General features: G+C 35.9%; 1 protein-coding gene across 2 annotated transcripts in view; it reads left to right on the top strand.

Moving 5' to 3' along the window:
- The window catches only part of PTPRN2 (protein tyrosine phosphatase receptor type N2), a 4,238,418-nt gene extending 4,214,677 nt beyond the window's left edge, over window positions 1–23,741 (top strand). For both annotated transcript variants that reach the window (XM_044062029.1, XM_044062028.1), the window contains exon 23: window positions 23,284–23,741. In XM_044062029.1, the coding sequence (XP_043917964.1) occupies window positions 23,284–23,355 (72 nt within the window). In that variant the 3' untranslated portion in view covers window positions 23,356–23,741. The remainder of the gene's footprint in view (window positions 1–23,283) is intronic.
- Window positions 23,742–26,713: the final 2,972 nt, after the last annotated feature.

Below are 26,713 nucleotides of genomic sequence, written 5' to 3'. Positions count from 1 at the left end.
GAAGCCAATCTCACCGGAGCCAAAACTCCCAGTGCTGTCAAGGCCCGACCCTGCCTGGATCTCTGCTTGAAGGGGAGAGTCAGACCCAAGCTATCCAGCACCAAGGCTCTGAGGGGAAGTGACATCTCCAAACTCTCAGAGTAAAAGACATTTCCCTGGAAATGATGCTTCAACTCCCAGACTGGTCCTGTTCAAGGGAGGTTAGTGCCAAATGAGTTGTGGATACTGACAGAGTCAAAAAAGAGGCTATCTTCAGATCTGGCATCTCAACTGCCAGGGCTTTCTAATCCGATAGCTCAAAATTGCTGGTCAGATAAGAGAAGGAGAAACAATGATATGGGAAATGGGTTGAAGGCTCACAGATCCAATGGGAGATGGAGCTGGTAGAACCCCTATCTGGATCTGAGCTCTGAGAAATTTCCTTATCATACTATCCACATCAGCTTCATTAAGACTTTGGGAGGACCTGATAGAGGAAGAACAGGAGAGAGAACGAGACAACCTCCTAGGAGTTTCCTGTAAAAATGGTGATTAGAGCCATGAAGAGATCACCTCCAGAGAGAACCAAGGGCTCCAGGGTCGACGTGGCTTTGAAGCAGAAGGAGTTGTATCTGAGGAAGGTGTATCTGAATGTTTTGGAAGCTTGGCCGGTGGCTTCAATATTGGAACAGATTTTTGGGCACTGAGCAGGAGAGTGTTTCCTATGCTCCCTGTGTTTTGAAAAAGATCTCGGCTTTTTTTTTTGGGGGGGGGGGTTAGTCTCCTGATGGCAAAGCAGATGAAGAAGGAGCTAAAGCAGGAAGAAGGCCTTTCAGACTTGGTTTATTTCATCTATCACTGCTAGCCATGGCATTTTAAAGGGGGTATCCAGGTTACTAGGTCCTAAACAATAAATGCACTCCCTGTGGGCACCCACAGGAAGTGCATTTCTTAAAATCAGTTGGTGTTTCAGCCATAGTAAAAGAAAGCCAAGGACAGACAAGAGAAAATTGTTTTTTTGTTTTTTTTTGTCAAAGAAAGAAATTGAAATCCGTGAAAAAAGATATGAAAAGGCAAGGGGTTACCAACAATGGTAGCCGAGAAATACTCAAAAAGGTAAAAATAAGAGCAGAAATAATGGCTCTAAAAGAGTAAAGGGATCAGTATAGAAAAAGAAGAATATAAAATTATTTAGAAAAACAAAATCTATTCTTTTACTCACAGATGCTAGACAAAGCTATACCCACAGCTCAAGAGAGTGTGATCCACATCTGAACCAATTGAGTGGCAAAAGAGATCTAGAGTAATGCAGTGGCAAAAGGCATTATGGGTAAGGGGAGAAGCTCAAGATTCAGATCCAAGAGTCGGAAGAAAAGCAGCTGAGTCAAATCTGAGGTTGGAACTGATACCCATATGTTTGGAAAAATGAAAATGACAATATCAGATACAAGAGTTTTTAAAAAAGGCAACTACAGAGGGTGGGGGTGAAAAGCTTCAAACCCAGCACCTTTGCCACAGAAAACTTCAACATTTACTGACAACAATAACTGATTAGCTCATGCAGCATGTTTTTTTTAAAACATATATCAAGGAGCTGAGACATTATTCAATGTCTGCAACAGTTTGTCATGTACAAGAGAGAGGGACAAGGAATGTTTGCATTCCACTCACTCTCGTAGCACAAAAAAATCAAGATAAAAGCCAGAATTAAAGGTGAGAGAAAATCAGGGAAGGACATTGAGTATTCCTTCTACAAGCTTGGAAAGTTGTTAGTATACCAGCTTTTGCAGTGCTGTGGATTTACTGCAGGGTATGGACTGTGAAACTGATAATGACTGAAAGCAATCTTGATTTGCAAAGGGCTAGAAAAAGGAGACATTGAGGATGTTCTTACAACACAGGGACAGGTATCGCATTATATGGTATGTGTGTATGTGTGGGGGTTGTCTGTATGTCTATGTCTGTGTGTTTTTGTGAGTATTGTGTGTGGGAGAGTGTACAGATGGTGCCTGTGGTAACATGATGTTGCTACTGCCACTGTTAACTACAGCAGAAAAGTGCTGATATTATTCTGAAGTCCTAGTAGTTATTCGTAATTTAGAGTCATCCAAATTAGGTGATAATGAGATACTGCATTTGCCTTGCTGAAACAGGGCCTTTTGGCTACAGCCCTTAATTTGAGTGGTAGGTTCTTTCTGAATCCCAGAGTAAGAGTGCTAATAATGCTGGATTTCAAATAAACCTCTCTGAACACTGAAAATTCCCTTTCTCTCCTAACAATAAACTGCTGGCTCAGTTTCAGAATCACAACCCACTAGTAGTAGGCAACACAAGTGTCAATATTAGCTTAAAAAGGTTTAAAAAGGTATATCCCTGGTGATGGAGAGATCTTAATGTAGTCAAGTACAGTAAACTCATCTAATGAGATGCACAGCATTGTGCAACTCAGCTCTACCAAATTCAAAGTAATACAATGCAGAGACAATTAAAACAAAAAAAGCAAGCAATGAATAGAAACTTGAATGCTAACAAGCCACCATCAAATAAAATCACAGGATACAACAGACCACAATGCACCTGGTAGGCCGTGGAGTACAATGTGGTAGGGCTGTGAGCCTCCTAATAAGGTGAAACTGCAGCCACAGGTGGTATACTGTCATTAGATGCACCATGAGCAAGCAAGCAAGCACCACATGCATCTTTGTCTTACTGTGATCTTGCTACAGTTTCTGCAGCCTACAGGCCAAAGTTTAGCAGTGGCACAGTAATAATAACAATATAAACGTCATGTATCTGTAACAATGTGAGCATCAGTTGCCTCACTCAAAGCTTTCTGTCTCTGAATGGACTCTGCCTTCTGTGATCCCTTATTCTCTTCTGCCCTTAGATACCTACTTTGGTTTTATACATTTTTGGGTCTCTGTCACGATAGATTTCATTTCTTGGTCACAAAAAAGCTGTTTACTTGCTCAATTTTAGATAATAAAAAAGGCAGACAAATAAGAAATTATGCATTTATTTGGATGTTGTTCATTCTTCATTTCCCTTATGGGAAGACGTGCTAACAATTTCAGCATCATAATAACCTTAAACTGAAAAAATGCATGTTGCATGGGTTAGCATGGCTTACTATGATTTAGTATGCTAATAAAGAGACCAAGTGCTATGTCAGTGGAAGCTTTTATTTCTTTATCTTTTACTGTCAAATGTGTCATCTACACATTTTTTCTGTCTCTAATTTAGTGTGGACTATTTTGTTCAGCAGTGTGACATCTGTGTTGTAGTGGTGGGAATTCCTGTAATAAATGAAAGTAAAACTCCTAAAAATACTGCAAGTCTCTCTGTTGTGACCACCACCAGCACACATATGGATGGTCATACAGTTATTATGACTGTAGCATAAATCCTTTGAGTGAGAAGTGGTTTCTCATCCCGTCTGTGGTCTGTATGTAGTACTCTTGTTTTGAAGTACATCATGAACAAATCATGCACCCAAGTAAACATGGCTCATATCAAGATCAGATGTTCCTAAACAATAACTCCAGAGAATTCTTCCAAACGTAAAAGTAAATTGGTAAAAGTTACCTATAAACGTAAGGCAATTAAAGCACAGTGCTAAAAATAAAGATTAAAAAAATATTTCTCAGCACTATATAATGGTGTAGTATGTGTCCAGCTTGATTTAATCACTTTTTGGTAACCTTTAAATGTAAGTAATGTGATTAAATCAAGCATAATCCATACTCCAGGGCACATCATGTTCAAAATCTTTGTAACTTAAAACCTAAAAGATGAAGCTGCACTGTAAATACCCTCATTTCAGCCCAACACATCTACAATTATCATGTCCTTTAATTATAACATATTCTTATAAAATTAAGAAAGATAAAAATCTAATTTGTTAAATTTTAATAAACAAGTCTGACACTTTAAAATGAAGAAACATAAGTAGGTACTGAAAGTGGAGAAGTTGCTCACCATGCAAATATCAGAGTAATGTTTCCTTTGTTTTTAAACAATGTTTTTTTTGTTACTGAGTAAACTAAGACAGGAGTAATTTTTTGCAGATTTCTTGATATTTATATATAAGTTTAAAATAAAATAATGATGACACAGTATGGCAAAAAGTTTATGATTATCTAGGAAATTAACATTATTGTTTATACTCATGCTATTTCTGTAAATGAACAAGAAGTGCAAAAAATAATGTTTACCCGTACTTTAAACAAACAAATATGAATAACTTTAAAACATAAACAAATTCTACAACAATATTAATGTAAATAGTGATGCTCATCATAAAGATCATAGTTTCATATAAATCATAGTAGAAATGGGATTAAGCCTCAGATAGGTATCAGTTCTTTGGCAGTATAACATCTGTCGGGAGTGTGTAGTAAGACTCTTACTCTCAGGAATCACGAATGTAAAAAGGGCTGTAAACCATGCAATTCACAGATTCCATATTGAAAATGAGGAATTGAACAGTTCATTTATGTACTTCATCTATGTTTTGAATATCAGGTTTAGTCACTACTCTGAATTTTCTTCTTAGATGCTTTGCCATGCAGTTTATCTAATGGCAGTCACAGATTAAGCATTGTACAAGTGCATTTGGGAATAGAGATACCCTGAAGACTGCCACATGAGTAGTTGTTTCAGTATTTACATAAGGTATTTAGCATTACAAAAAAGAATTGGAGAGGATTTCCAGCTGATGACCTTGATGTAATAGAGATCCACTTATCCCACAGGAACATTTATCTCATTGAAGTTCTGATGGGTAGCAGATGTCCTTCTGCGACTTTCTGCTATTCATATATGAATTACTTGCAGCGGTGATCCTCTTATAAGAAAATATATGACTATATTGAATGCCGTTAGACATTTTTACTTCCCATTCCTACCTAGTTATGACATGTGCAGTATTTCTTCACATTACTCTTACTTGATTTTTACTTGATTTATATTTTAGGTACAAAAAGAGGAAGAAGAAGCATCTCATATTTTGCACTTTTTTCAACAAATACAGTTTTAAAGCATAACAAAAATAAAAATAAAACAAAAAATCCCACCACTATTCAAAATTATATGTTACAAGTAGTCTTACTCAATACTGTACCACTCTTGTAATAACGTATATTTTACTTACATGACAGAAATATGTTGGCATGATTTTTAATTCTAATTAACAACGGACAAAAGACTACTGACAATGATATCCTCCTTAACTACCTAATAATTAAGCAATAATACCAAGAAGGGGTGGTAGATAAAGCCAGATTTACTCAATACTGGCCAAATGTGATCCAAGGGTTAGGCATAAGTTAGTGTACAATATAGTCAAACTAGAATGCACTGATATTCAGCCTGAACTGATGATTCTACCACAGAAATGCATCCCCAAGTACACTAATAAATAAATTAACATGCAGGACATAATTAAAAGCAAAACAAAAGTTCAGCGATATACACACACACACACACACACACACACACATATAAATATATCTATATACATACACACAAATATATACAGTTATTAATTATGTACCACCTGTCCACAGTCAAATCCCACCACATCTCTACAGCCCAATCTGAACTGACTGCATGGGAAAGTTTAAGGCCACAATTAGTGCAGTACAAGTCAAATACACATACAACCTTTACACAAAAGATCTTGCACGCATACATATACACACACATACACACACGTGCGCGCGCATACACACATACGCGCACACACACACTCACGCACGCATGTGTGCACACACGTGCACATTTCATACGCAAACACACTCTCACACATATCATATACAATACACATATACTCATACATACAATATACAGGAATAAGAGTGAGGAATTACACATGAACATTGTTATAAATAGTTTACTTTCTAATAAGCAAATGTAGAATGGCAAGGTGATGATAACTGTGACATCCCCACTCTGGGCCAGTAAGGAGCCTGAATCCTCGCCACTGACACTAGAGAGGGACATTCACTTGGAATACAAATGGATACACTTAGTATTTCCAGATGCAGACCTATCTGCATCAAGCACAATTTCCCTTAAGAGCACACAGGGAATACAGTCAGCCTGGGGTCTGGATTTCTTTATACCTGTCTCCCTCCAGGACCCCACTAAGGCTCCACACTGGCACAACTGTGGAGTTGAGACCTTAGCTATGGTTCCAAGCCAAGTTTTCCCACGCCCTCTCTGTGAAACCAGTGCTTTGTGTCCCTGCTCCAAGCAGCTGACACACACACACACACACACACACACACACACACACACACACATATATGTATACACACACCAGGGAAAGGCTGGCACAGATTTACTAGCTATGCCCCCTACGCACCAGAACCCCTGCCAGCTACTTTAAGGCTCTTACAATGGTACCCAATTATACTGTATACAGTTAATACTAATACAAATAATAGTTTGACCAACAACATGGCTTTCAAGAGTGGCCAGAGTTATCACCAAATAAATATATGCAAATACTCTCAAAGCTCAAATATTTTCTAAAAGGACCGGCCACAATGAAAAGCTTAAGTACATTTAATAATAAATAATAAAAGAATATGAAAATGCAAAATATCTATTTACATTAAACACCAGAGTTACAACCACAAGAAATATTAAAACAACACTGGTGAATAGATTCACACAGATACAGAAAAATAGTACTTAACTAATCTCACTATATTTTCCTGACTAGTCTAAAGAGTTACTATTCCCTGGTTCACTTACTAGAGCAAGGCAAGATGGAGTAGGTGAGTGGTCCTCCTATGTCTGTTTCCAAGAAACAGACTTATCTCTGATACTTCAGTCTCCTATAATATTAAAACATTATTTATGTACAGAATGACATCACATACATCTGGTCATCTGACTTCTGGTTCCCATGCAACCCCCATTGCTAGAAGTTGACAGGATTTATTACATAGATCTCAATAATACACACACACACACACACACACACACACACACACACACACACACACACACACACAGCCTTGCTAAGATCTGCTGCACTTCCTGGAAATCATAAAACAATTTCAAATTTCCACCTTTAAAGAGTAGCAATTAGTTCACCCCAATGACAATGCAGAAAGCTTCCGAGTACAGTCTCTGGCTGCATTCAAAACTGTTAGATAACATCTTTATGGCCTAGACCCAGTAATTTAATTTTCGTACTATTTCTCAAAGTGAGATGGATTGAGAGTAACCTCTTCTCTTCCAATATCCTCTATTGCAATATATACATTTAAACAGTTACAATAATGTGTGTACATTTCTTTGCTGCCCAGCAGGACACACTGTTGATACATTTTTAATGCAAGCAGCTTTACAAATACATTTTTCAACACAAGCACCTGTACAAACAGTTTGATATACAAATGACATATAATTCTTTACAAAATTCCAGCTAGCTGTGCTGGTGTATGTTACTCATCCACTGCCCTACTTCTCCTGGCATAGGTGACAGTACATCCTATCATCACAATAACAACAAGCAGAATGACAGTAAAACATAAACTGAACACTATAAAGTCACTGCAAATTTCAGAGATTTATTTTCAGTTAACTTTACCCAGGACTATCTTGTTGCATGAGAAGCAGTAACCTGATATACAGTCTGTCACAGTTCCCCATAATATTCAAGTTATCGTGACACAAATCTATTAACAATAGACACTGATTAATAGGCTTTGGATTAGTACTTACCAAGTACTTTTTCTAGCAGCCTATTAAACATTTAAACTGTAAATGAAGGAATTGTGTATCTCCATTTCAACCATTACTTTGCATTTTTTTTTGCTCATTAATGCATATAAATTCTGGAATTTTGCCTGAAGAAAATGTCATGTATTTACCATGACATGTCAATGCTGAGATATAAAGAGTAAGATTTGAAAAGGTTGCTTCGATTATTCTCAAAAGGTATTCACTTGGGTTTGCTCATTTTATCAGCGTTACCATGATAAAAAGGTCAGCTTAAAAGATGTTTCATTCCTCTATGTTTTTAAAAATTATTAGCATGGCTGATGGCTGACCAGTTGCATCATTACTCATTTCCTAGCACTAAATCTTTACTTTCTGAACTACAATAGTGCTATTTATTGTTTAAAATTACAAAATGGATACAATTTCTTCATATATTTTGTATTCCTTTGTTTTTTGTCTACATAATGACTCGCAGGTTTAATGTTATATCTACTAGTGCTGTCACCAGCCTTTGTCTGATGTGCAGTACCTATGTTTTATTGATAGTATTTATATTTTAAAAAGGTATAAAATGGGAACTACTATATATACTCTTCTGTTTCTTTAATGTTATACTGTTACTATAAAGCTGTAATGCTGAGTTTTCCTTAATTTTTGTACATTTTTTCTGCATCCTCTCTAATAAATATTATTTATCCACTAGAAGTAGCCCTATCAACACATGGTAAATATGTCAGTAGGTGCTCTTTTGTACTCAATGCTTGCTCCTATTTGCTGAATATACATAAAACTAGACTTTAAATATGTCATAGTTTAGTGACTTCCTATATTAGGCCTTGGACTTACACATCTAAGGCAAGGAGGTCAGTAAATCCAAAGTATGGTCAAACAATTTACAAACCAGTGCCTAACAGATGCTTGCATATATTTCACAGGACTAACAGGAGCCTTCTCACTTGCTGATCAGACTGGGTGGGCCATATTACTGAGTACCTAAAGCTCCTTTATGCTTTCAGAACCCACATTATAAAGAGCTTGGTAAATAAATTGTTGACCTCTCCTACACAGGCAGCCAGTACAAATTCTACTAAGCAGTGCTGTTATGATGAAAACAGGACATACCAGTTAAAATGCTGGTGCTGCTAATCAACAGTTTGACACCAACCGAGGTCAGCATTAAGAAATCTTAAGTAAAGGGCATTACAGTTCTGCAAGGAGAAAAGATCAATGCTTGCTGCCCTGCTACCAAGACAGCTGGAAGTATTACATACTAGATTCTGATGTCTGTAAAATGACAGTATGAAGACTTAACAAAAGCTGTCCTGTAGTCTTAAAGTGATAGCATGTTGTATATGAACATTTCCAGCTCTTACAGTCTAGACCCAAAACTAGCCCATTTTCACCTTACAAATAACAAATGACAGCATGTGCTGTGTCTTTAACCTTTAATCAGACTCAGTTTGAGTTGACCTGATTCATTCATTAAAGGACAGAATCCATGCAGTCTTCAAGGACAATTAAAAAATATGTTTTATTGATGAGAAACGTACAGCAATCCTATTTCATGTGGCCATGATGTCTATAAAGGCAGCTGAGAAATTACACTAATTTGCCTCGGATGAATATACTAGTATTAATATGGCTCATATTATGCACTATTTCATAACAGTATGAATGCAGTGAGAAAAAATGGAGACCATTTTTACCTTCAAATGCTACCTGCCTTTAAGATGTCCACTATGAGAACATGCAAGCTTGTATCAGACTTGTCTTGCAACTATTGACAGCTCATGCCCACAGCTGCCCATTACACATGTGGTCAGGCTTGTCATGCAACAGGTATTGACACAACACAGCAAATAACACAAAAAATATTTTTTGCAGGGATTAAGCCCCCACCTGCACCTCCCTTGTGAGAGGCTTTGCCACCCACCCACCCACCCCCTGCATTATTATTCTAACTCCAAGGAAACTGCAACTGTAGGAAAAAGAGGTGATTGCAAAACCTATTTGTCATCTTTCTCTGTAGTCTGCAGGCTCAAAAAGAGTTAAAATACTGTACATTTCAAGCAGCAAAATAGCATTGCTGTGTAAGGCGAGCATCAACATGTGGATAATTTCTGTCTCCTTCTCCAGTAATAGTGCACCGAGTAAATGTGACATAAGATCACTGTAAGCCTTCTTTATGAATAAAGCTTACAACCACCATTTTGTTGCATCCTAATTATTACATACTTCAACAGCATTTGAAAATGTAATGAAAATAGTTCAGTCAGTTTCACACTGCTAAAACATTTAAATATACAGTATGCATGCCCCTGGGATCTCCTTATCATGATAAATAAGGTTGAGTGTTCCTGTGGTCACTCCTTTTAGCATTGTGACCATATCATGGTGGTGCAATGTGTGTGTCACTATGATCTCTTGACCTTTGCTGTCTGGACTTTTGTGTGCTTGGTGTGCCACAAGACCTAAAATGGCTGGCCACATGAAATGCGATCCACAGAATGGCTTCCATGATGGTTCTCCCAAAGAATAAGAAAACCTCACCTGAAAGAGGGATACTGGGACCCAACCTTGGAGCCACACATTAAAGTAGTATTTACTAGCAAGTGTCTCATTGCCCATTGATTCATATAGCCTGGATGGACTTAGACAGAAAAAGTTGCCTAAAGCCACCTTGTTGCTTGAAAGATGAAGGGTGTGGGATAGTTAGGGGGTATGTCAGTCAAGTGGTAGGCAGAAGTGAGATGGATTATGAAAGACTAGCCACTGACAAGGTAGTAACTAAAACAGTCATAAATCACAGGTAACAGCAATGCATATTTAAGGCTGTGGTTCTATATATTTGGATAAAAGGGCTTATATTAGGTAAGCATGCTGGGTGATGTAGTGGCCTGAGCCAGACCTACCAGAATGTATGCATACATGACCATTCAACAGCATTTCAGGTGAATCAGAGCTAAGGAAATGGAAAATGCATTAGGAAATACAAAAATATAAGGCAGATGAAGTACAGTAAAGTTGTCTGATGATAGATTTGACTGCATGGAAGGGCATTTAGCCTGCTGTATAATTAGTGTATGGATTTATGGGATAATATGAGGCATATTCATATGTCTGAAAACATAAGACTTTAATAGTAAAAAAGAATAGTTCACATTTACAGTATATAGTTATCTGATATATTGGAGATTATAACAACATCCAGTTAATCTGTCTCAAGTGCCCTAAGTGACAGTGCTTGCAGGATTGAGTTATGATATCATGGAGGGATGTTTGAGATTATTTTGTTAGGAAAATGTGTGTACCATTCAGAGATGGAACATATGTCAACTGACAATGCGCATATCTTTGATCATTGATTAAAAGCCGATGCAATGGTTGTATTAACTGAACTGGCAACAAGATATAATAATTTATTAGGTTTGATGTAATGGGATCTGTGGAGCTAAATGAAGGCAGGAGTTTACGGAAATAGTGATATAAATAATGCCCCCATATGGAAAGGCAAACACAGCTCAAAGATGTCAAGAGTGAAACAGGATATAGACAAGCCTGTCTGATTGGGAGGATAGGAAGCAGGAATGAGTACAGATAAGTAGGTGGAAATGAGTGAGAGGTTGTTGAGCAGAGGTCAGGCAAAGGTATGCATGCCTGGGAATAGCTGAAAATTAAGAAGCTGAAAATGTGACAGTGTTATACAAGGAACTGTTGAAGAAATATAATGTAGTAAGCTGTGCTTTTAGCACAATTACATTGTTATATCTTCCTAAGGTTAGTGCTAAGTACCTTTTTTAAGCTGTTTCACATCAGCAAATGATTTGTTTCTTGTGGCTGGGTCATGTGCAAAAAAGTACTTTCTCGTCTCTCTCTCTTTTGGTTTACTATATGTCCAGTAATTAATATGGCATTGTTGGAAAGAAATCTGAGGCTATAACTGTATGAATGTGAGTGTTGAAATGCTGTGGACAGTGACTGGCATAGATAATTTGGTTATCTTTATAGTGAGATAGTAAAAAACAACATTACTGAAGTGTTGTCTGCTACTAACTAGGAACAGTGGTGTTCTCATAGGTACTGAGGTTAGTGAGTCAGCATAACTGGCTGAACACTATCTTTAGTGGTTTTGAGTTAATGTGAAAAAAGTAGGTGACATTTTGCATGTGAGAGCTAATGATCTGCAGATCCTGCGTTTTTTCCTTGCATAATATACTACACTTCTAATGCTTTTGTAAATACTGATTGTCATATTTGTCATTTTGTTTTTTTTTTAGTATATCACTAGTAACTCCTCATGCTTTATTGTATCTTGTACATTCCACTATAAAACTGTATGTATATATGCTTTTTTAATTACATTTGTAATTATGTTTTGTTTGATATTATCTATCTCTCTGAAAAGTTTCTCTCCAGGCCTCCACTGAAAATGGGTATTTATTACCTAGTCGGACTTTCCCAGTAAACAAATATCAATAAACCCATAACACCTCAACCAAACCAAAAGTCAAATAACCAGTCAATGCCAACAATTACCAACCTAAACTAATTATATTGACTGGTAAATCAACAGTGTCAGGTTCCAAAAGATAAAACTAGAGCTGAATGTGAAAAATTGTATTTTATTTTGACATCAGGTTTAGCGCTTTCATCTACTCTCGGTAGACTTCCTCAGAACACCATATTTAAAACCAACAAGCTTTAAATAATAACAATCATCCAATCATATAACTGCATTGATTGAACTCATTAATATTTATCATATAATCCTAGCTGCTTCTGTCCAGCAGTACAAATACATATTTTGTGTCTTTCGGCTTTTCCCAGTTAGGGGTCGCCACAGCGGAACTCTGGTCTGCTAATGATTGGCAGTTGATTTTTACGTACCGGCTTGCCAGGCCTGACACACAACCTTCAGTGAAGGTACGCCCATTCACGCATGTCTCCACGCAGAAGACGCTCTAGCTGAGAATCGAACCAGACAGCGTCTTACTGTGAGGCGACACAAAAATGTAATCACAATCAAAATTTCAGTTGTAGAACATTGTAAACTAGTACACACAATACATGTTGTATTACAATATTAAAACATTTTAAAAAAGTTAAAATATGTAAGAGTTATATACAATATTGCCATGGGAAACAATAACATAATAAATAGTAAAAAGCTAATGATAACACCTATAATAGTGTTGTTGAAAATACATCTCTACATACCCCTTTCATGCCCTTAATAGGGGTTTGGTGGAAATACTGTCATTTAATCCTGGGGGGTTAGCTGCATTTAATAATATTTGCCATTTAATTTCTCTTTCCCCCAGTTTAGATTTCATATCTCCTCCTCTAGGGTTGGTCTTCACACATTCTAATATGGCAAATTTAAAAGTATTACAAGTCTCACTATATTTTAAATGTCTCTATAGGACGTTGTTTGTATCCTTTTTTCTTATACAGTAAAGGTGGTCATATATATGATTTCTTAATCTCCTCTCTGTTTTTCTTACATAAAAACTTGGACAGTTGGTACAAGTAGCTAAATAGACCACATATTGCGTCTGACAATTATCCTTTTTGAAGCTAATAACTGTTTTATTGATATTATCTAAAGTACAGGTATGCTCTTCACTTATTACATAACACTGTTTGCAGTGTCCACATTTACTTGTGCCTTCAGTCCTATAATTCGTTGTTTCCTTATATTTATCGCTGTTTTGGATTTTTGTTTTCAAATTCAATCCAGTTTTATAAACAAAATGGGGCTCTTATCCTAATTTATTATGCACCCCTTCATCACATCGCAAAATATTCCAGTTCTTATATATAATGTTTTTAACTTCCTTAACATAAGGTTTAAACTGTAAAACACAAGCTCTATTGAATTTCATATTAGTATCCATATCTTTTGTACGTTTTGTGTGGGTGGACCCTTTACTTATCTCCATATCTACACCCAACAGGGGTTTATACTTTTTCCCCCACTCTCCTTTAACATACCCAGTAACATCACTAATAAGTTCATTAGGGTACCCCCTCTCTCTGAACATATTTCCTATATATTCAGTCTCTTTTACCATCTCTGAATAGTCTGAGGTCATCCGGGCAGCTCTAATACATTGTCCCTTGATTATACTTTTCTTCTGATTCCTTGGGTGGTTACTGGAAAATTCTAGGTATGTATTACTAAAGGTCTCTTTTTTGTGTATTTTAGATCATAAACCCCCGTTTATAGAATAGATATAATTGTCAATGTATGGGATACCCGTACTGTTGTAATTATAAGTGAATTTTAAGTAGGTTCTAGAATTGTTGAGATATTCCAAAAACATTACAATTTCATCCACGGTACCAGTCCACAAAATAAATATATCATCCAAAAATCTGAAGTAGCAACTAATGAACTGGTACCATTGTTTTTTGAAAATATGTTCATCTTCCCAGTCTAATAAGACAAGGTTTGCAAACATAGGGGCACAAGCTGCCCCCATGGCTACCCCTTGAATCTGTCTGTAATGTTCTCCTTCATAGTATATGTAATTGTTATCTAGCACTATGCCCATAAATTCTTCCAGCAGACTGATTCTATCCCAATCAAATGATGTATACCTCTGTATACTATTTATAAATCTACTCATACCTTCTTCCTTAGGTATACAGGAAAATAGGTCGACTACATCAATTGTTAAGAATATTAAATTTTCTTTCCAAAGCTGGGGTTTAATTCTACTAAGAAAATCCCACGAGTCTTTTACTATATGTGGGACCATGTGAGACCTCAATGTAGATAGTTTTTACCATCTATCAATGACATTTCCAAAAGGGAAAGTTTTACTTTTACTTCCTGATATAATAGGGCAGAATGGGGGATCCTCCAAATTCTTTTGTACCTTAGGGATCCCCACTATTGTAGCTAACACCGGGTGTTCGACTCTTAAAAAAAGATACATATCTTTGTCTGTTCTATTGTCCAATAGATATTCTTCAAGATATAGGTCTATTCTCCGGTTAGCAATATTTATTTGATTAATAGATGAAATTTCATAATTCCCCGAGTTATTTAGAATCTCATACATTTTTTATATATACTCACTTGTGTCATATAATACAATTACCCCTCCTTTATCTGGGGTCATTGTACGTATATTATGATTTTTACATATTTCATTAAGAATACATTGTTCTTTCTTGCTCAGGTTAAAATTAAGTCTTTTCTGTTTAGTTATTTCAAAATATCTATACATTTTGTCCATTGCTACCTTTTCATACGCCACAAGGGTATTGTGCATGGGGGGTGTAAACTGACTTTTCTTTCTTAAGTCATTATTTCTTTTATACTCCATTTCGTTTTGAAAAACATAATTCAAGATTTAATTTTCTCAGGAATATTTTAAATTCAACAATATTATCTACTATATCAAATCTCTGATTAGGAACATACTTCATACCCTTTGCAAATAATAAAAAATGTTCCTTCTCAAGTTTGTATTGAGTATAATTGAATATACTAAAACCCCCCATGGTATATTTGACCCTATTTAGCTGCACTATTTCTTGTTCCATGATTGTCCTTTCTGTTTGTTTCTTGTCCACCCCCCCTTGGTGTGATACTTCTCCCCATCTCTGGTTGTCGTGTTTCCAGTAATCCCCCTTGTAGTCCTTCCTCCATTTCTGTTGTTTCCCTAAAAATGTCGGTTATTGTTACCACCATTATACTGCCTAGTGTAATTCTCGCCCTTAACTCCCAGACCTTGTTCCTTTCCAAAGTGCCCTTCATCTCTATCTATCCCCTTATTCCATCTATAAGCTGCACACAATTTATATTGTTCCAAATTCCTCTTCAATGTTTTACATTTCCTATCAAAAATCTTTTTACTACTTTTGTCCACATCTTCAAATTGTTTAGTGTATAAAGTTTCCCATTGTGAAAATAATAAATCTTTTAAAATATTCTCATTCAATTCATCCACTTCCTTCACCATTTTACATAATTTGCTGTCATTACATGAAATAATGAACTCCATAAATTGCTTCCCAAAACCATCAAACATTTTATTACATTCAAGTATATTATTTTCAGTCATTTCTACACCTATGGGTTGCTTATAGATGTATTTTCAACAACACTATTATAGGTGTTATCATTAGCGTTTTACTATTTATTATGTTATTGTTTCCCATGGCAATATTGTATATAACTCATATTTTAACTTTTTTAATATTTTAATACAACATGTATTGTGTATACTAGTTTACAATGTTCTACAACTGAAATTTTAATTGTGATTACATTTTTAAATCATTATTTATATGTATTTGTACTGCTAGACAGCAGCAGCTAGGATTATATGATGAATATTAATGAGTTCAATCAATGCAGTTATATGATTGGATGATTGTTATTATTTAAAGCTTGTTGGTTTTAAATATGGTGTTCTGAGGAAGTCTACCGAGAGTAGATGAAAGCGCTAAACCTGATGTCAAAATAAAATACAAGTTTTTGCATTCAGCTCTAGTTTTATCTTTTGGAACCTGACACCGTTGATTTACCAGCCAATATAATTAGTTTAGGTTGGTAAATATCAATAAATAAATAAATACATTTCGGAGGAAGATTCTGGTTAGTTTATAAAATGAGATACCTCTGTGATGACTGCATCACTGTACATGGTGATAGAAAGATAGAGTGTTGTCCAGATGTGTAGTTAGGTAGTGGAAATTGGTCAGTTATTGTAGTTTAATGTCAAGGGAGTGGCTAGTTGTAACATTATGACCTTACTTAAGTTTTTGATCAATACTAAATAGAATTTGTGTGTTCTTTTAAAAATGCTTATTTAAAGGTAATAACGTATATGGCAAATCATTGTAAAAAGTTGCTTGATATTTTCTGGTAATTGTTTACTGATGCTGTAGCAAATTTTATTGTCTGTAGAGATACTTAGATTGCTTGCACATTTCATGTGTGCGGTGTAGAGGCTTTGTCCCTCACTAGACTTCAGATGACTCTAGTTCAGTTAATGGCCTGGATGGTGGAGGAGACAAGCAAGGAAATATCTATATATTGGCAGTGCCAAATTGCAAGAGTTCCACCTTGGGGAAAACTGGCTATTGTGACGTGGGTTGTATGAGCTTGCCAAGGAGTGTGGACACTCTAGTTGCTGGCACAGGTACACTGTAGCTGAATTTGCAAATGTGTAAAATCCCAGATGTCCTTCACAGCAATAGGCATTAGCAGGAGGATTCAGAAAATCTAACCAGCCCTATGTGGTGCCATCAGCCCTCATGTTTGACCCCTTTCCCAGTCACCGTACTGAGTGTGAAAGAACAGATCATCAGTATGGGATGGCAGCTTACTAGTCCTGGTGGGGCAAATAAAATGAGTAATAAAAAAAATAATTTAAATAGTACATTGCTCTAAGATGACATGGCCGAAAAGACAGACTGTAAATGAAAACTGAATTGAAAAAGTCATTTGAAATGTACTACTAATCATTATGGGACATGAGTGTTAAAGGATACCTTTGCTATGATATTTTAGAGTTAATCTTGATAGCATTACCTATACCTTGCAGATAACTTCGGAAGCACTGATGTATGTTTCATGACAAGGTATAGGAACACAGTTGTTTGAATGGTAGTAGTCTGTGACATCATTTTTGAAAGGCTTTTTATTAAATTAATGAATGTTGCCTCTGTAAGGGATGCAAAGCTGCAGTTTTTTAAGAAGGTCAGTAACTGCCCATGGTTCAATCTTCATAATACATGCATAGTATGTAAGGGGATGCCATATTTGTGTACATGTTTCTCAATATGGTCCCGGATGACTTTTTACAATAAATTTAGTAATTTACTGGGAAGAGTGATATAGGACAGAACTCTTCAGTAGAGTAAGGTAATTTTATATCATGCTGTGTGATAATAAACACTGACTTACAGATGTATATGATATTGCTCATTGAAACAGATACATTAGTGAAGTGTGAGAAGAGATTGAAGGCATGAGAAATACTAAGAGTAAGTTATTGCTACAAAAGAGATCTGATTTAGGAAGTGTTACAAAAACAGAGTTAATTATTTTGTATCATGTCCAGTATTTTCACACCAAGTTCATTGAGCTGTAACTAATCAGGTTTTGAAATCTGCTGAAATTAATTGAAGTTACTGAAAACCACCTTGGTGACAGACTAATGCCTCAGTGCTTTCACATTAACTGGTAACTGTTTCCATAGACTTAAGAACTATTTGTCGGTGAGCAAGCTCCCCCTGCACCTGCATGAGGGGTACATTGTGTCCCATACCCCCTGCAAGTACAAACTTCAAACTTGTATTAATATGGAGAAATGGGGACTGTTCCTTATTTGTGTATATCCTGCTCTTCTTGTGCATGTATGGTAGTGTTCCTTGGTTGTATATGTTGTCACACACCACAGGGAGACTCAGTGACAAGCAATGTACAGCCTGCTTAACGATGAGGTGTCCCACCATATAGTGCTCCTGCATTTTTGTTGGTGCCTCTTTATAGTGGAATAATAGAGAAAGAAGTGAATGGCAGCAGATGATGTGCTGGTAGGTGACATAGCGGAGAATGTGGTAGAACTGATTATTACGCATGAGAGCCACAAACACAACTTATATCGGCGAAGCCAACACCAACCTGGAACTGTATCCAAGGCCCATGTAGTGTATTAGGGATCATCGTAGCTCAGAAAGTATTAAAAATCAACAAAATGATTATTACTCCTATCAAACTTCTTGAAAATGCATGCTGTGTTAGTTGTGAGCAGAGATTCCTGGTTTGTAGGGTACAGTTTGTTGTGTTGTTTTATGTCATTGTTATTTCCTATAAATATGTGAGTCTTGTCTTTAATTTTCTGTTGTAAACTAAGGGACCATATTGTTTATTTCATATAATGGTGGACTTAGCTGTTTTCACTTAGATTTTCCACCCCGTTAACCCAAAAGTGCTAGCAGAGTACATGGTCACTTCTTTCCATTCTTGTAGTAATTGTTACTGCAGCTGAGTTGCAGCTCTGTATATAACCATCTGGGCAGTCTCCTCTTCTGAAGACAATGGTGTCTTTTTGTTTTGCATTTATTTTACTATGGCTGGAAAATGAATCACTGCGATGTGTTGGTTGTCATGTGAGAAGAATAAACTGAGATGAGTGACATCTATGACAGGGGGTGTTATACTTTATGATGAGGGAAAATGTAGAGATTAGTGTTGGAGGCACTTTCATTTGTTTGCTTTCTTGTTTTGCTTTTCTGCCTCTATATATGTATCTGTGTATCCATGTATCTGTGTACCTGTGTATCTGCAAATCTGTTTTGCAATACCAGTTTGAGAATATTGAAGCGAGGCCACTTAGATGGCTTCTGTAGGTGATTATATATTTTATAGGGTGGTTAGTGAAAATCAGTCTAGTTAGGGATGTTTTTCTATGGTTTATTTGAGTTTAAATCAGTTAAACTAAACATGGATGTTATAAGAACTCTAGTATGATCTGATTCAGTCCAGTTAAATTATTTTATAAGAGGGAAGCTATTCTTTGTAAGTCTGTATTGTATTAAATAATAATTGTTATTTCTTGCTAATGAAGGTAGGAAGACGTCTGGTACCGGTTTGTGTGATTCCTATCAAAATACATTGATTTTCTAGTCTGGAGTGCAATTATTTCAACTACTAAATAGCTGTTAGTGAAGTATGCAGGGTTTGCTATGTCAACACCTCTCCCTTTTCATGAAACAACCACACTGTCTGGGATACGATGAGTGTTTATTGAGTGAAATTAATTTTATACATCATGGTTTACCTACATTGACTTGAATAACTAGATTTCAATTTATGGGTTTCCAAAATATCAGTTCCAAAAACTGTAAATAAAAATAATTAAAAAGAGATTTTTTTTTTTTGCTGAGAGCATGTGTATGTGTGTGTGTGTGTGTGTGTGTGTGTGTGTGTGTGTGTGTGTGTGTGTGTGTGTGTGTGTGTGTGTGTGTGTGTGTGTGTGTGTGTGTGTGTGTGTGTGTGTGTGTGTGTGTGTGTGTGTGTGTGTGTGTGTGTGTGTGTGTGTGTGTGTGTGTGAGGGGGTGACATGGCCTTCTACAGCCCATAAGTATTGTATGCCAATTCTGTGGTCACACGACGGTGGGGAAAATGTTAAAAACCCACATGGCACAACACATTACTGTCAAGTGATCTATGACATTGAAATGTCAAAATACAATCAAAACAGCATCAATGGTGTGAGAGTATGCCATACATAATTACATATCATTAATTCAAATCAGTTAATTCAGTTCATTATATTTGTTTCTTTCCTTCAAATACAGCAATGCAGATCTCCTACTTTATTGGCTAATTTATTGTTCTGACTTTTGAACGACCTTTAGCCTTTACCTAAATCAGTAACTTTATGTGCACAGCTCACCATTGATCTGTTGCTCCTTTCCTTGTAGATGGACATCAAAGCCCAGCCATCTATGCAGCCTGTCATTCCCTAAGAATTTAGAACTTAGCTAGTTGCCCCTCACTTATTCATTTAGATTTCTCCTAGTTGAGCTAAAGGTTCCAAATTTAAGAGCTCAGTATTTGGTACCAACATTGGATAGGAGAACTTCCCCAAATGTCCACGCTTCCCATCAGGAAAGCAAGGGATGTCCCTCTCCTGGTGCACCAAAACTCAAATACCAAACATCCATAGTAACTCCAACTTAGTAACTTGATTGACAGTTCAGTCACTAACCAGACATCAGTGACAGGTGACACATTCATAAGTACAATCTTTCGAATGACTCCATTCTGTTTACACCTTTCCTGGGGTATCTGTTATAAAGCTATATAGGCTACTAAAGAAGCCGCGGTGGTGGTGCTGCGGTAGCATTGTCACCTCACACTAAGACGCTGTCTGGTTCGATTCTCAGCTAGAGCGTCTTCTGTGTGGAGACATGCATGAATGGGCGTACCTTCGTTGAAGGTTGTGCATCAGGGCTGGCAACTCGGCAAGTAAAAATCATCTGCCAATCATTAGCGGACCGGAATTCCACTGTGGCGACCCCTAACCGGGAAAAGCCAAAAGACACAACAACATAGGCTACTAAAGAAGAGGTCCCACAGAGGATTCGTGCTCTGATCTGGATACCTCAGTCCATCCATATATAATGGCATAACCGTTTGAAGATCCTGTATGCCCTTCCAGTTACCTTTGTCTTTTCATGTAGGTTTGAGGAAATTTAAAAGGCCTGGCTGAAATCCAAGACGTTACACCTGCTGTTTCTCCATCTCATTCTCTTTTGACATCCAGATTAAAAAGAAACTCTTCCCAGTTTCTTAGACAAAATAATGATGCAATCCAACATTACTGTCTTAAACCACAGTCTGCTCAGCACAAATCTGGAACATCCCTTTGAATGGGGACTGTTTTTCTACTCAGTTCAAAGATTGAGGGTCCTGTTTATTTATTTTTTACCATTTGCTAACGTTTATGAATTCATTTTCTTAAAGGAATAGCATAAGATTAATTATGACAGTTTAATCAATAAAACCATGAATGTTCTTGTTATTTCCTTTCTAAGTGCCATTGCCGTATTATGTTGTACTCCACCTGACTTCATATTTGCTTACAGAAGACATAGTTTGCCTGTCTCAGTGTCTTCAGCTCCAAGGAGAAATACCATTATTTCATTCGTTCATGAACTTAGTTGCACTGATGCAATTCGTGGAACTATGAAACTCATTTAGAATACATATGATATGGAAATAATACTGCTGCTTTTTGTTTGTTTGTATCACCCTTCTGTGACGACAATGACAGTAACAAATTAATGAGTTAATATTATTAATAAATGAATAGCAAGAAAGTCCAGAAAATTAATATTTATATCTAACATGTTCTGCCTCGGCTTCTCTGACCCTGAAAACCTATAAATAAAATATCAGTTGCAATAGCTGCCTTAAGTATGACTGTTATGTTCACCTTGTTTTCTAGTTATGCATCCTGTCTAGTATCTAACAAATACTGGTTATGCTTAGTCATCTGTCTAACCTATTTCTGCAGCTGAAAAAACAATGATTGCAAAATCAGGACAAGACTGGAAACCTTACTTTGTGTTTATTTACAGATGACAGGAGGCCACATGTTCTAAGCTGGGCAGTCTGCAGCTTTCACTCTTGCATAAGAAATGCAGTAGTTTAATGAGGTTATCTATAAAGCCAGTAAAATGGCTGCGAGAGGAAGGCTGAGACAAGGATGATTCCTTGTTGTGTTGTCTCCTGAATGTTTGTGCTATACTCTTCTGTAGATAACACAAGTGAGCAAGGGAAATGGTATAAATTATCTTTTCAATTAAGCAAAACACACAAATAAAATCTCTCAACGAGCAAACCGACCGTTAAGGCTAAATTGCAGAAATACGTACAGAAAGAATAACAAGCCAACGGTGGGCAGCACAGCATACATAAACCCCAATGCTTTTCTCCAAAAAAACACACAATGTCTTTCTCCAAATAAGTAAACGCACAGTTCAGGTATAAAAAGTCTCTGTTTAATCACAGCATGTAAAACGGAAAGCGCTTTCACCACAAACAATATATGGCTTCCTCAGACCGTCATAAACAAATATAAAGAGATAAAGCATATATATATATATATATATATATATATATATATATATATATATATATATATATATATATATATATATATATAAAATCCACCCCTAAAAAACATTACAAAAGCTTACTGTTTTACATGCTGTGATTAAATGGAGACTTTTTATACCTGAACTGCGCGTTTACTTATTTGGAGAAAGACATTGTGTGTTCATTTGGAGAAAAGTATTGGGGTTTATGTATGCTGTGCTGCTGACTGATGTCTTGTTATTCTTTCTGTGCGTATATCTTTTCAATTAGACATGAAGTCACTTGTGAGGAGGGGTCTCCTTTAGTTCATTAATTCAGAAATAGAGGAGACAACATGGCATAGCAAGATGAGTAAATTTAAATTAGTAGGAACATTTTAAAGAGAATGACACAAGTTCAGGGATGGGCAGTTTGCAGCCCAGGCAGGCAAGGAGGGAAAAATGTTTGGTAGTCCGTAGATTTACAGTGCATTAGGTATGAAAAGGGATACAATGTAGTCCAATGATTATTTTTTATTCAATCAGTCATTATCATCTCTTTTTTTTATAATCATTAGATTTCATTTTGTCTATTTGAAGCATGATGATGCAGTTACAACATGCAACATTCTACAGATGTCTTTCCTGGCACAGTGATGAGGAAGACAATGATGATGATTAATACGATTTTCACACTGATCTACAAAAGTTTTTCTTGTTGTTTTCTTGTTGTTTTATTATAGCAGAATGTTTAACCTAGCCATAAGATTTATACACATAAATTAATTTATTACAAATGGAAAACAAAAAGCTTGGCAATTTATTATAAATGAAAAACAAAAAGCATGACTTTGTGATATGGGCGTATCCATTAAAATAGCCCAAGAGATCTAGGTAGGTGTATACAAGTGGTGGTCTACATAAATGTTATGTATTTTTATTCTTTTTCAGGAGCAGTTTGAATTTGCCTTGACAGCAGTCGCAGAAGAGGTGAATGCAATACTTAAAGCCCTCCCACACTAAGTGCAGTAATTACCAATATCTGCTGTGGGACCTTCCTTCATTTTTGTTTTATCCTTGCAGTCTTTGTGAATGTCATAGGAAAAATGTGAGCTGACTTTAGATGTGTATCATTTCTTCTAATCGTTTACAACTAGTGTCCTCCTAGCCTTCACTAGCACGAGTACAGTTCAACTGTTAAAATGTGATTTTCAATGAATGAAGCATTGAAGAACCTCATTCAGAAGTGTTTATTCTACTGATGGTCAAATAAGAACATATGACAGTATTTTAATTATCCAAGTGCTGATTTTGCATTTGTCAAATATAGATTTGTATTATTCTTCAGTATGAGTTAATTGAGAGATTATGGTGATTGGATTATATTAAATATGTTCTCAATAAACAGATGTACCCTTGTGTTTTTTCATCCTTCTCAAAAAAGTTATCCCAAGAACAATCTGAGTTTTCCCCTTATAAACTAGGTGCCAAATACCACTTGACAAAGACCACCTGATCTAAAGTTACAGTCCTTAAATCATATCTGCTTATATCTGCTTTCTTTGTCCTTAATATTATTGCACACACAGCAGAACCATAGAGCTTAAAATTGCATTCTTTACTGCTCATCTGCAAATGCCAGAATATATATATATATATATATATATATATATATATATATATATATATGTGTGTGTGTGTGTGTGTGTGTGTGTGTGTGTGTGTGCATGTGCTTGGTCATAAATATAACATATTTGTTATGATTTTAATATCAAACATCTTTGTCAACACATAAGAACACAGATATGTTGTCTAGTTATATATCATGCAGACATATTTGTTTCTAAGGCTGGATTTGAAGGTTCCAAGTAAATTCTCTCTTTTTTTCTTTTTTTCTCATTGCTATATGGAGACATATGGAGGTGGATTTTCCTGGTTTCTGTTTTTTTTTTTTTTTTTTTTTTTTTGTGATTTATTACTCGAAGTATACCATGCAAATAACAGGTTTCTGTAGGCACTAACTAAGAATAAGAACAATTTACTTTATTACTTGGGGTATTAGGGTATTTGTAACAATGTCAAGCAGAAATAGCCATTCCCAAATTCAAGAAATCAGTGGGTACTAATCTTTAGCAGGCTGCAACTTAACAAACTTTATTTTCCAAACCTCCCAGTGGCCCAGCATGCAATGCTGAGATACATTTTGCAGTAGTGAGCCACATGCTGTGTGCCAGAGCTCAGCATTGTCTTCACATAGCTCCAGTTTTGTGCACACTGTATACAGAAATCAGATTAGGACTGCTGCATTAGCTGCTTTGTATAGATCCAGCAAATATGAGGTTTACTTATTTATTTTTTAATTTTAATGGGTATGCATATCCTAGGCTGTTCTCAAGGCCACATTCCTAGCATGACATCATCATGACATTAGGCTGGCAGTGGTAATGATTGGCTTAGGGAGCAATGGCTGTGCTAATTCAACTTACAACTTAGGAGAATTCACTGACCTTCAAAATGAAATATTCCTAAAAGCTTGATTTATTGAAAACATGCAGTCAGCTACAGATTAATGCCAGGCCTTCCAGTGGTTTTTTGCAATTCCAGACATTGTTATTGATGAAACACAATTCAGTTGTCCTGAATGAGTTGAAGTTTAAATACAGAATATGATCTAAGCAAAACAGTAGAAACTTATAGCCAGAGAGAAATGTACTTAAAGAAACCAGGTTGGATTTAGACCTATTATATATAAACTATGTATTTTGTTTTGAGACTGCAGGAAATGTAAGTGATTAGTAGTTGCTACCTGTGCTAATTTAATTTAAGCATTTCCAGCCAATCAAATTGCAGAGGAGCAGTATTAAACATAAAATATTGTCATACTTCTCAGTTTCTTGCTCACAAATTCTGGACAAAGTTAAAAATAATGGGGGGGGGGTTCAAAAGCCCAAAATCACAGACAATTTTTAAATATTACTCAAATTCTCTTAAAAAGTTAATGGCGCAACAGGTTTTAAATCATTAAAAAGCATGAAACTCTACTTGGTATTATTGGCTAACTGCAATCTCCAATGATTAACCCAAAAATAAAAAATGTTATGAGGGACAAAGCAAAAAATATGGTGCAAAATCAAGGACATTCTACAAAATGTTGCACAGTTGAGAGGTATGACTATTATAAAAAAGGATTTTACAATAGTGGTACAATATTCAAATAGTTACTCTGTTTAACTATCTGAGCTTAAACAAAATTGTCTAAGCATTTTTAGCATTTCAACATATACGACTAGGAATCCCTGTGTATACTATCTCCAATGTTCTAATTCCTGTTGCAAACCTGCACAGATTGCATAGAGCCTTGTTGCATTATTCTTCAGTTATCCTTGGTACCTGAACCATTCCTTTATTGAAGGTTATTGAGGACTGATAGTTAAATCCTACAGTTTCTCTTAACATCTTTAGCTACTTTTATGAAGAGCTTAAAACCTAACTTCCATTTTGGTTATAAAAAAAACTGAAAAGTAGAATTAGATAATCTGTACTGCAAGAGTAACCGATTTCTGTATTGCTGGGTACATGGCCATGACTGTTTTATTTTACTGCATTTTATTATTTTATTGTATGTGTTAATGTTAGCTTGCTTTGGTTACTTTCAGAAGTAGTGTAGCTGCTATATTTTGTTACAAAGTAAGGAGGCAGAATATACTACAACATTAAGTGTTACTATAATTTGTACTAATGAGACTATTAGCTTTCTTTATTTTATTTAAAACATGACTGTGCAGTAAGCCAAGGAAATATTGTAACCCCATTTTCTGTTTCACTGTGTATGTAGAAGAGTGTTAGGTAAACTTTTAAAATTCAGTTTTGCTATTTTGCAGTCAAAGAGATTACAGTACAACAAGGTACAAAATTAGTATGTACTACTTAATTATTGGTTTAAATGTGTCTTTTTATATATTACTACGTCTTTATTTCTTCCTTCACAGATTTCCTTCCCTTCATTTCTCCCTTCTTTTCAAGTTTTATTTTTAAAAACATATTCCATTGTGAGCCAAGGAAAATACCATAATAAATCCTTATTGATAATTTTAGTTATATTTACGTTCCAATTACAGCGTTGTAATATATTTGCTTTTAAGTACTTTGTTTTTCCTTTTTTATTGAAAGTACTCACATTACATCTAGCATTAAGATTTGTCAGTGATTAAACATTATGCCATTTTATACATTTAATATTCAAAAGGCAGCTTATTCAGCACCATGAAGCCTACATTTTTTGAAATATGAAAATGCTGAATGTGATAGCAGGAAAGTTTTATTAAATCTTTTCAGACTACCTATGTCTTTTCCTGCCTACATTTTTTTAAACAATAGGTGA

The sequence above is a fragment of the Protopterus annectens genome, chromosome 2.part1, assembly GCF_019279795.1.
Source record: "Protopterus annectens isolate FY-2018-M chromosome 2.part1, PAN1.0, whole genome shotgun sequence".
Classification (NCBI taxonomy): domain Eukaryota; kingdom Metazoa; phylum Chordata; order Ceratodontiformes; family Protopteridae; genus Protopterus; species Protopterus annectens.
This window is presented reverse-complemented; position numbering and strand designations above follow the sequence as displayed.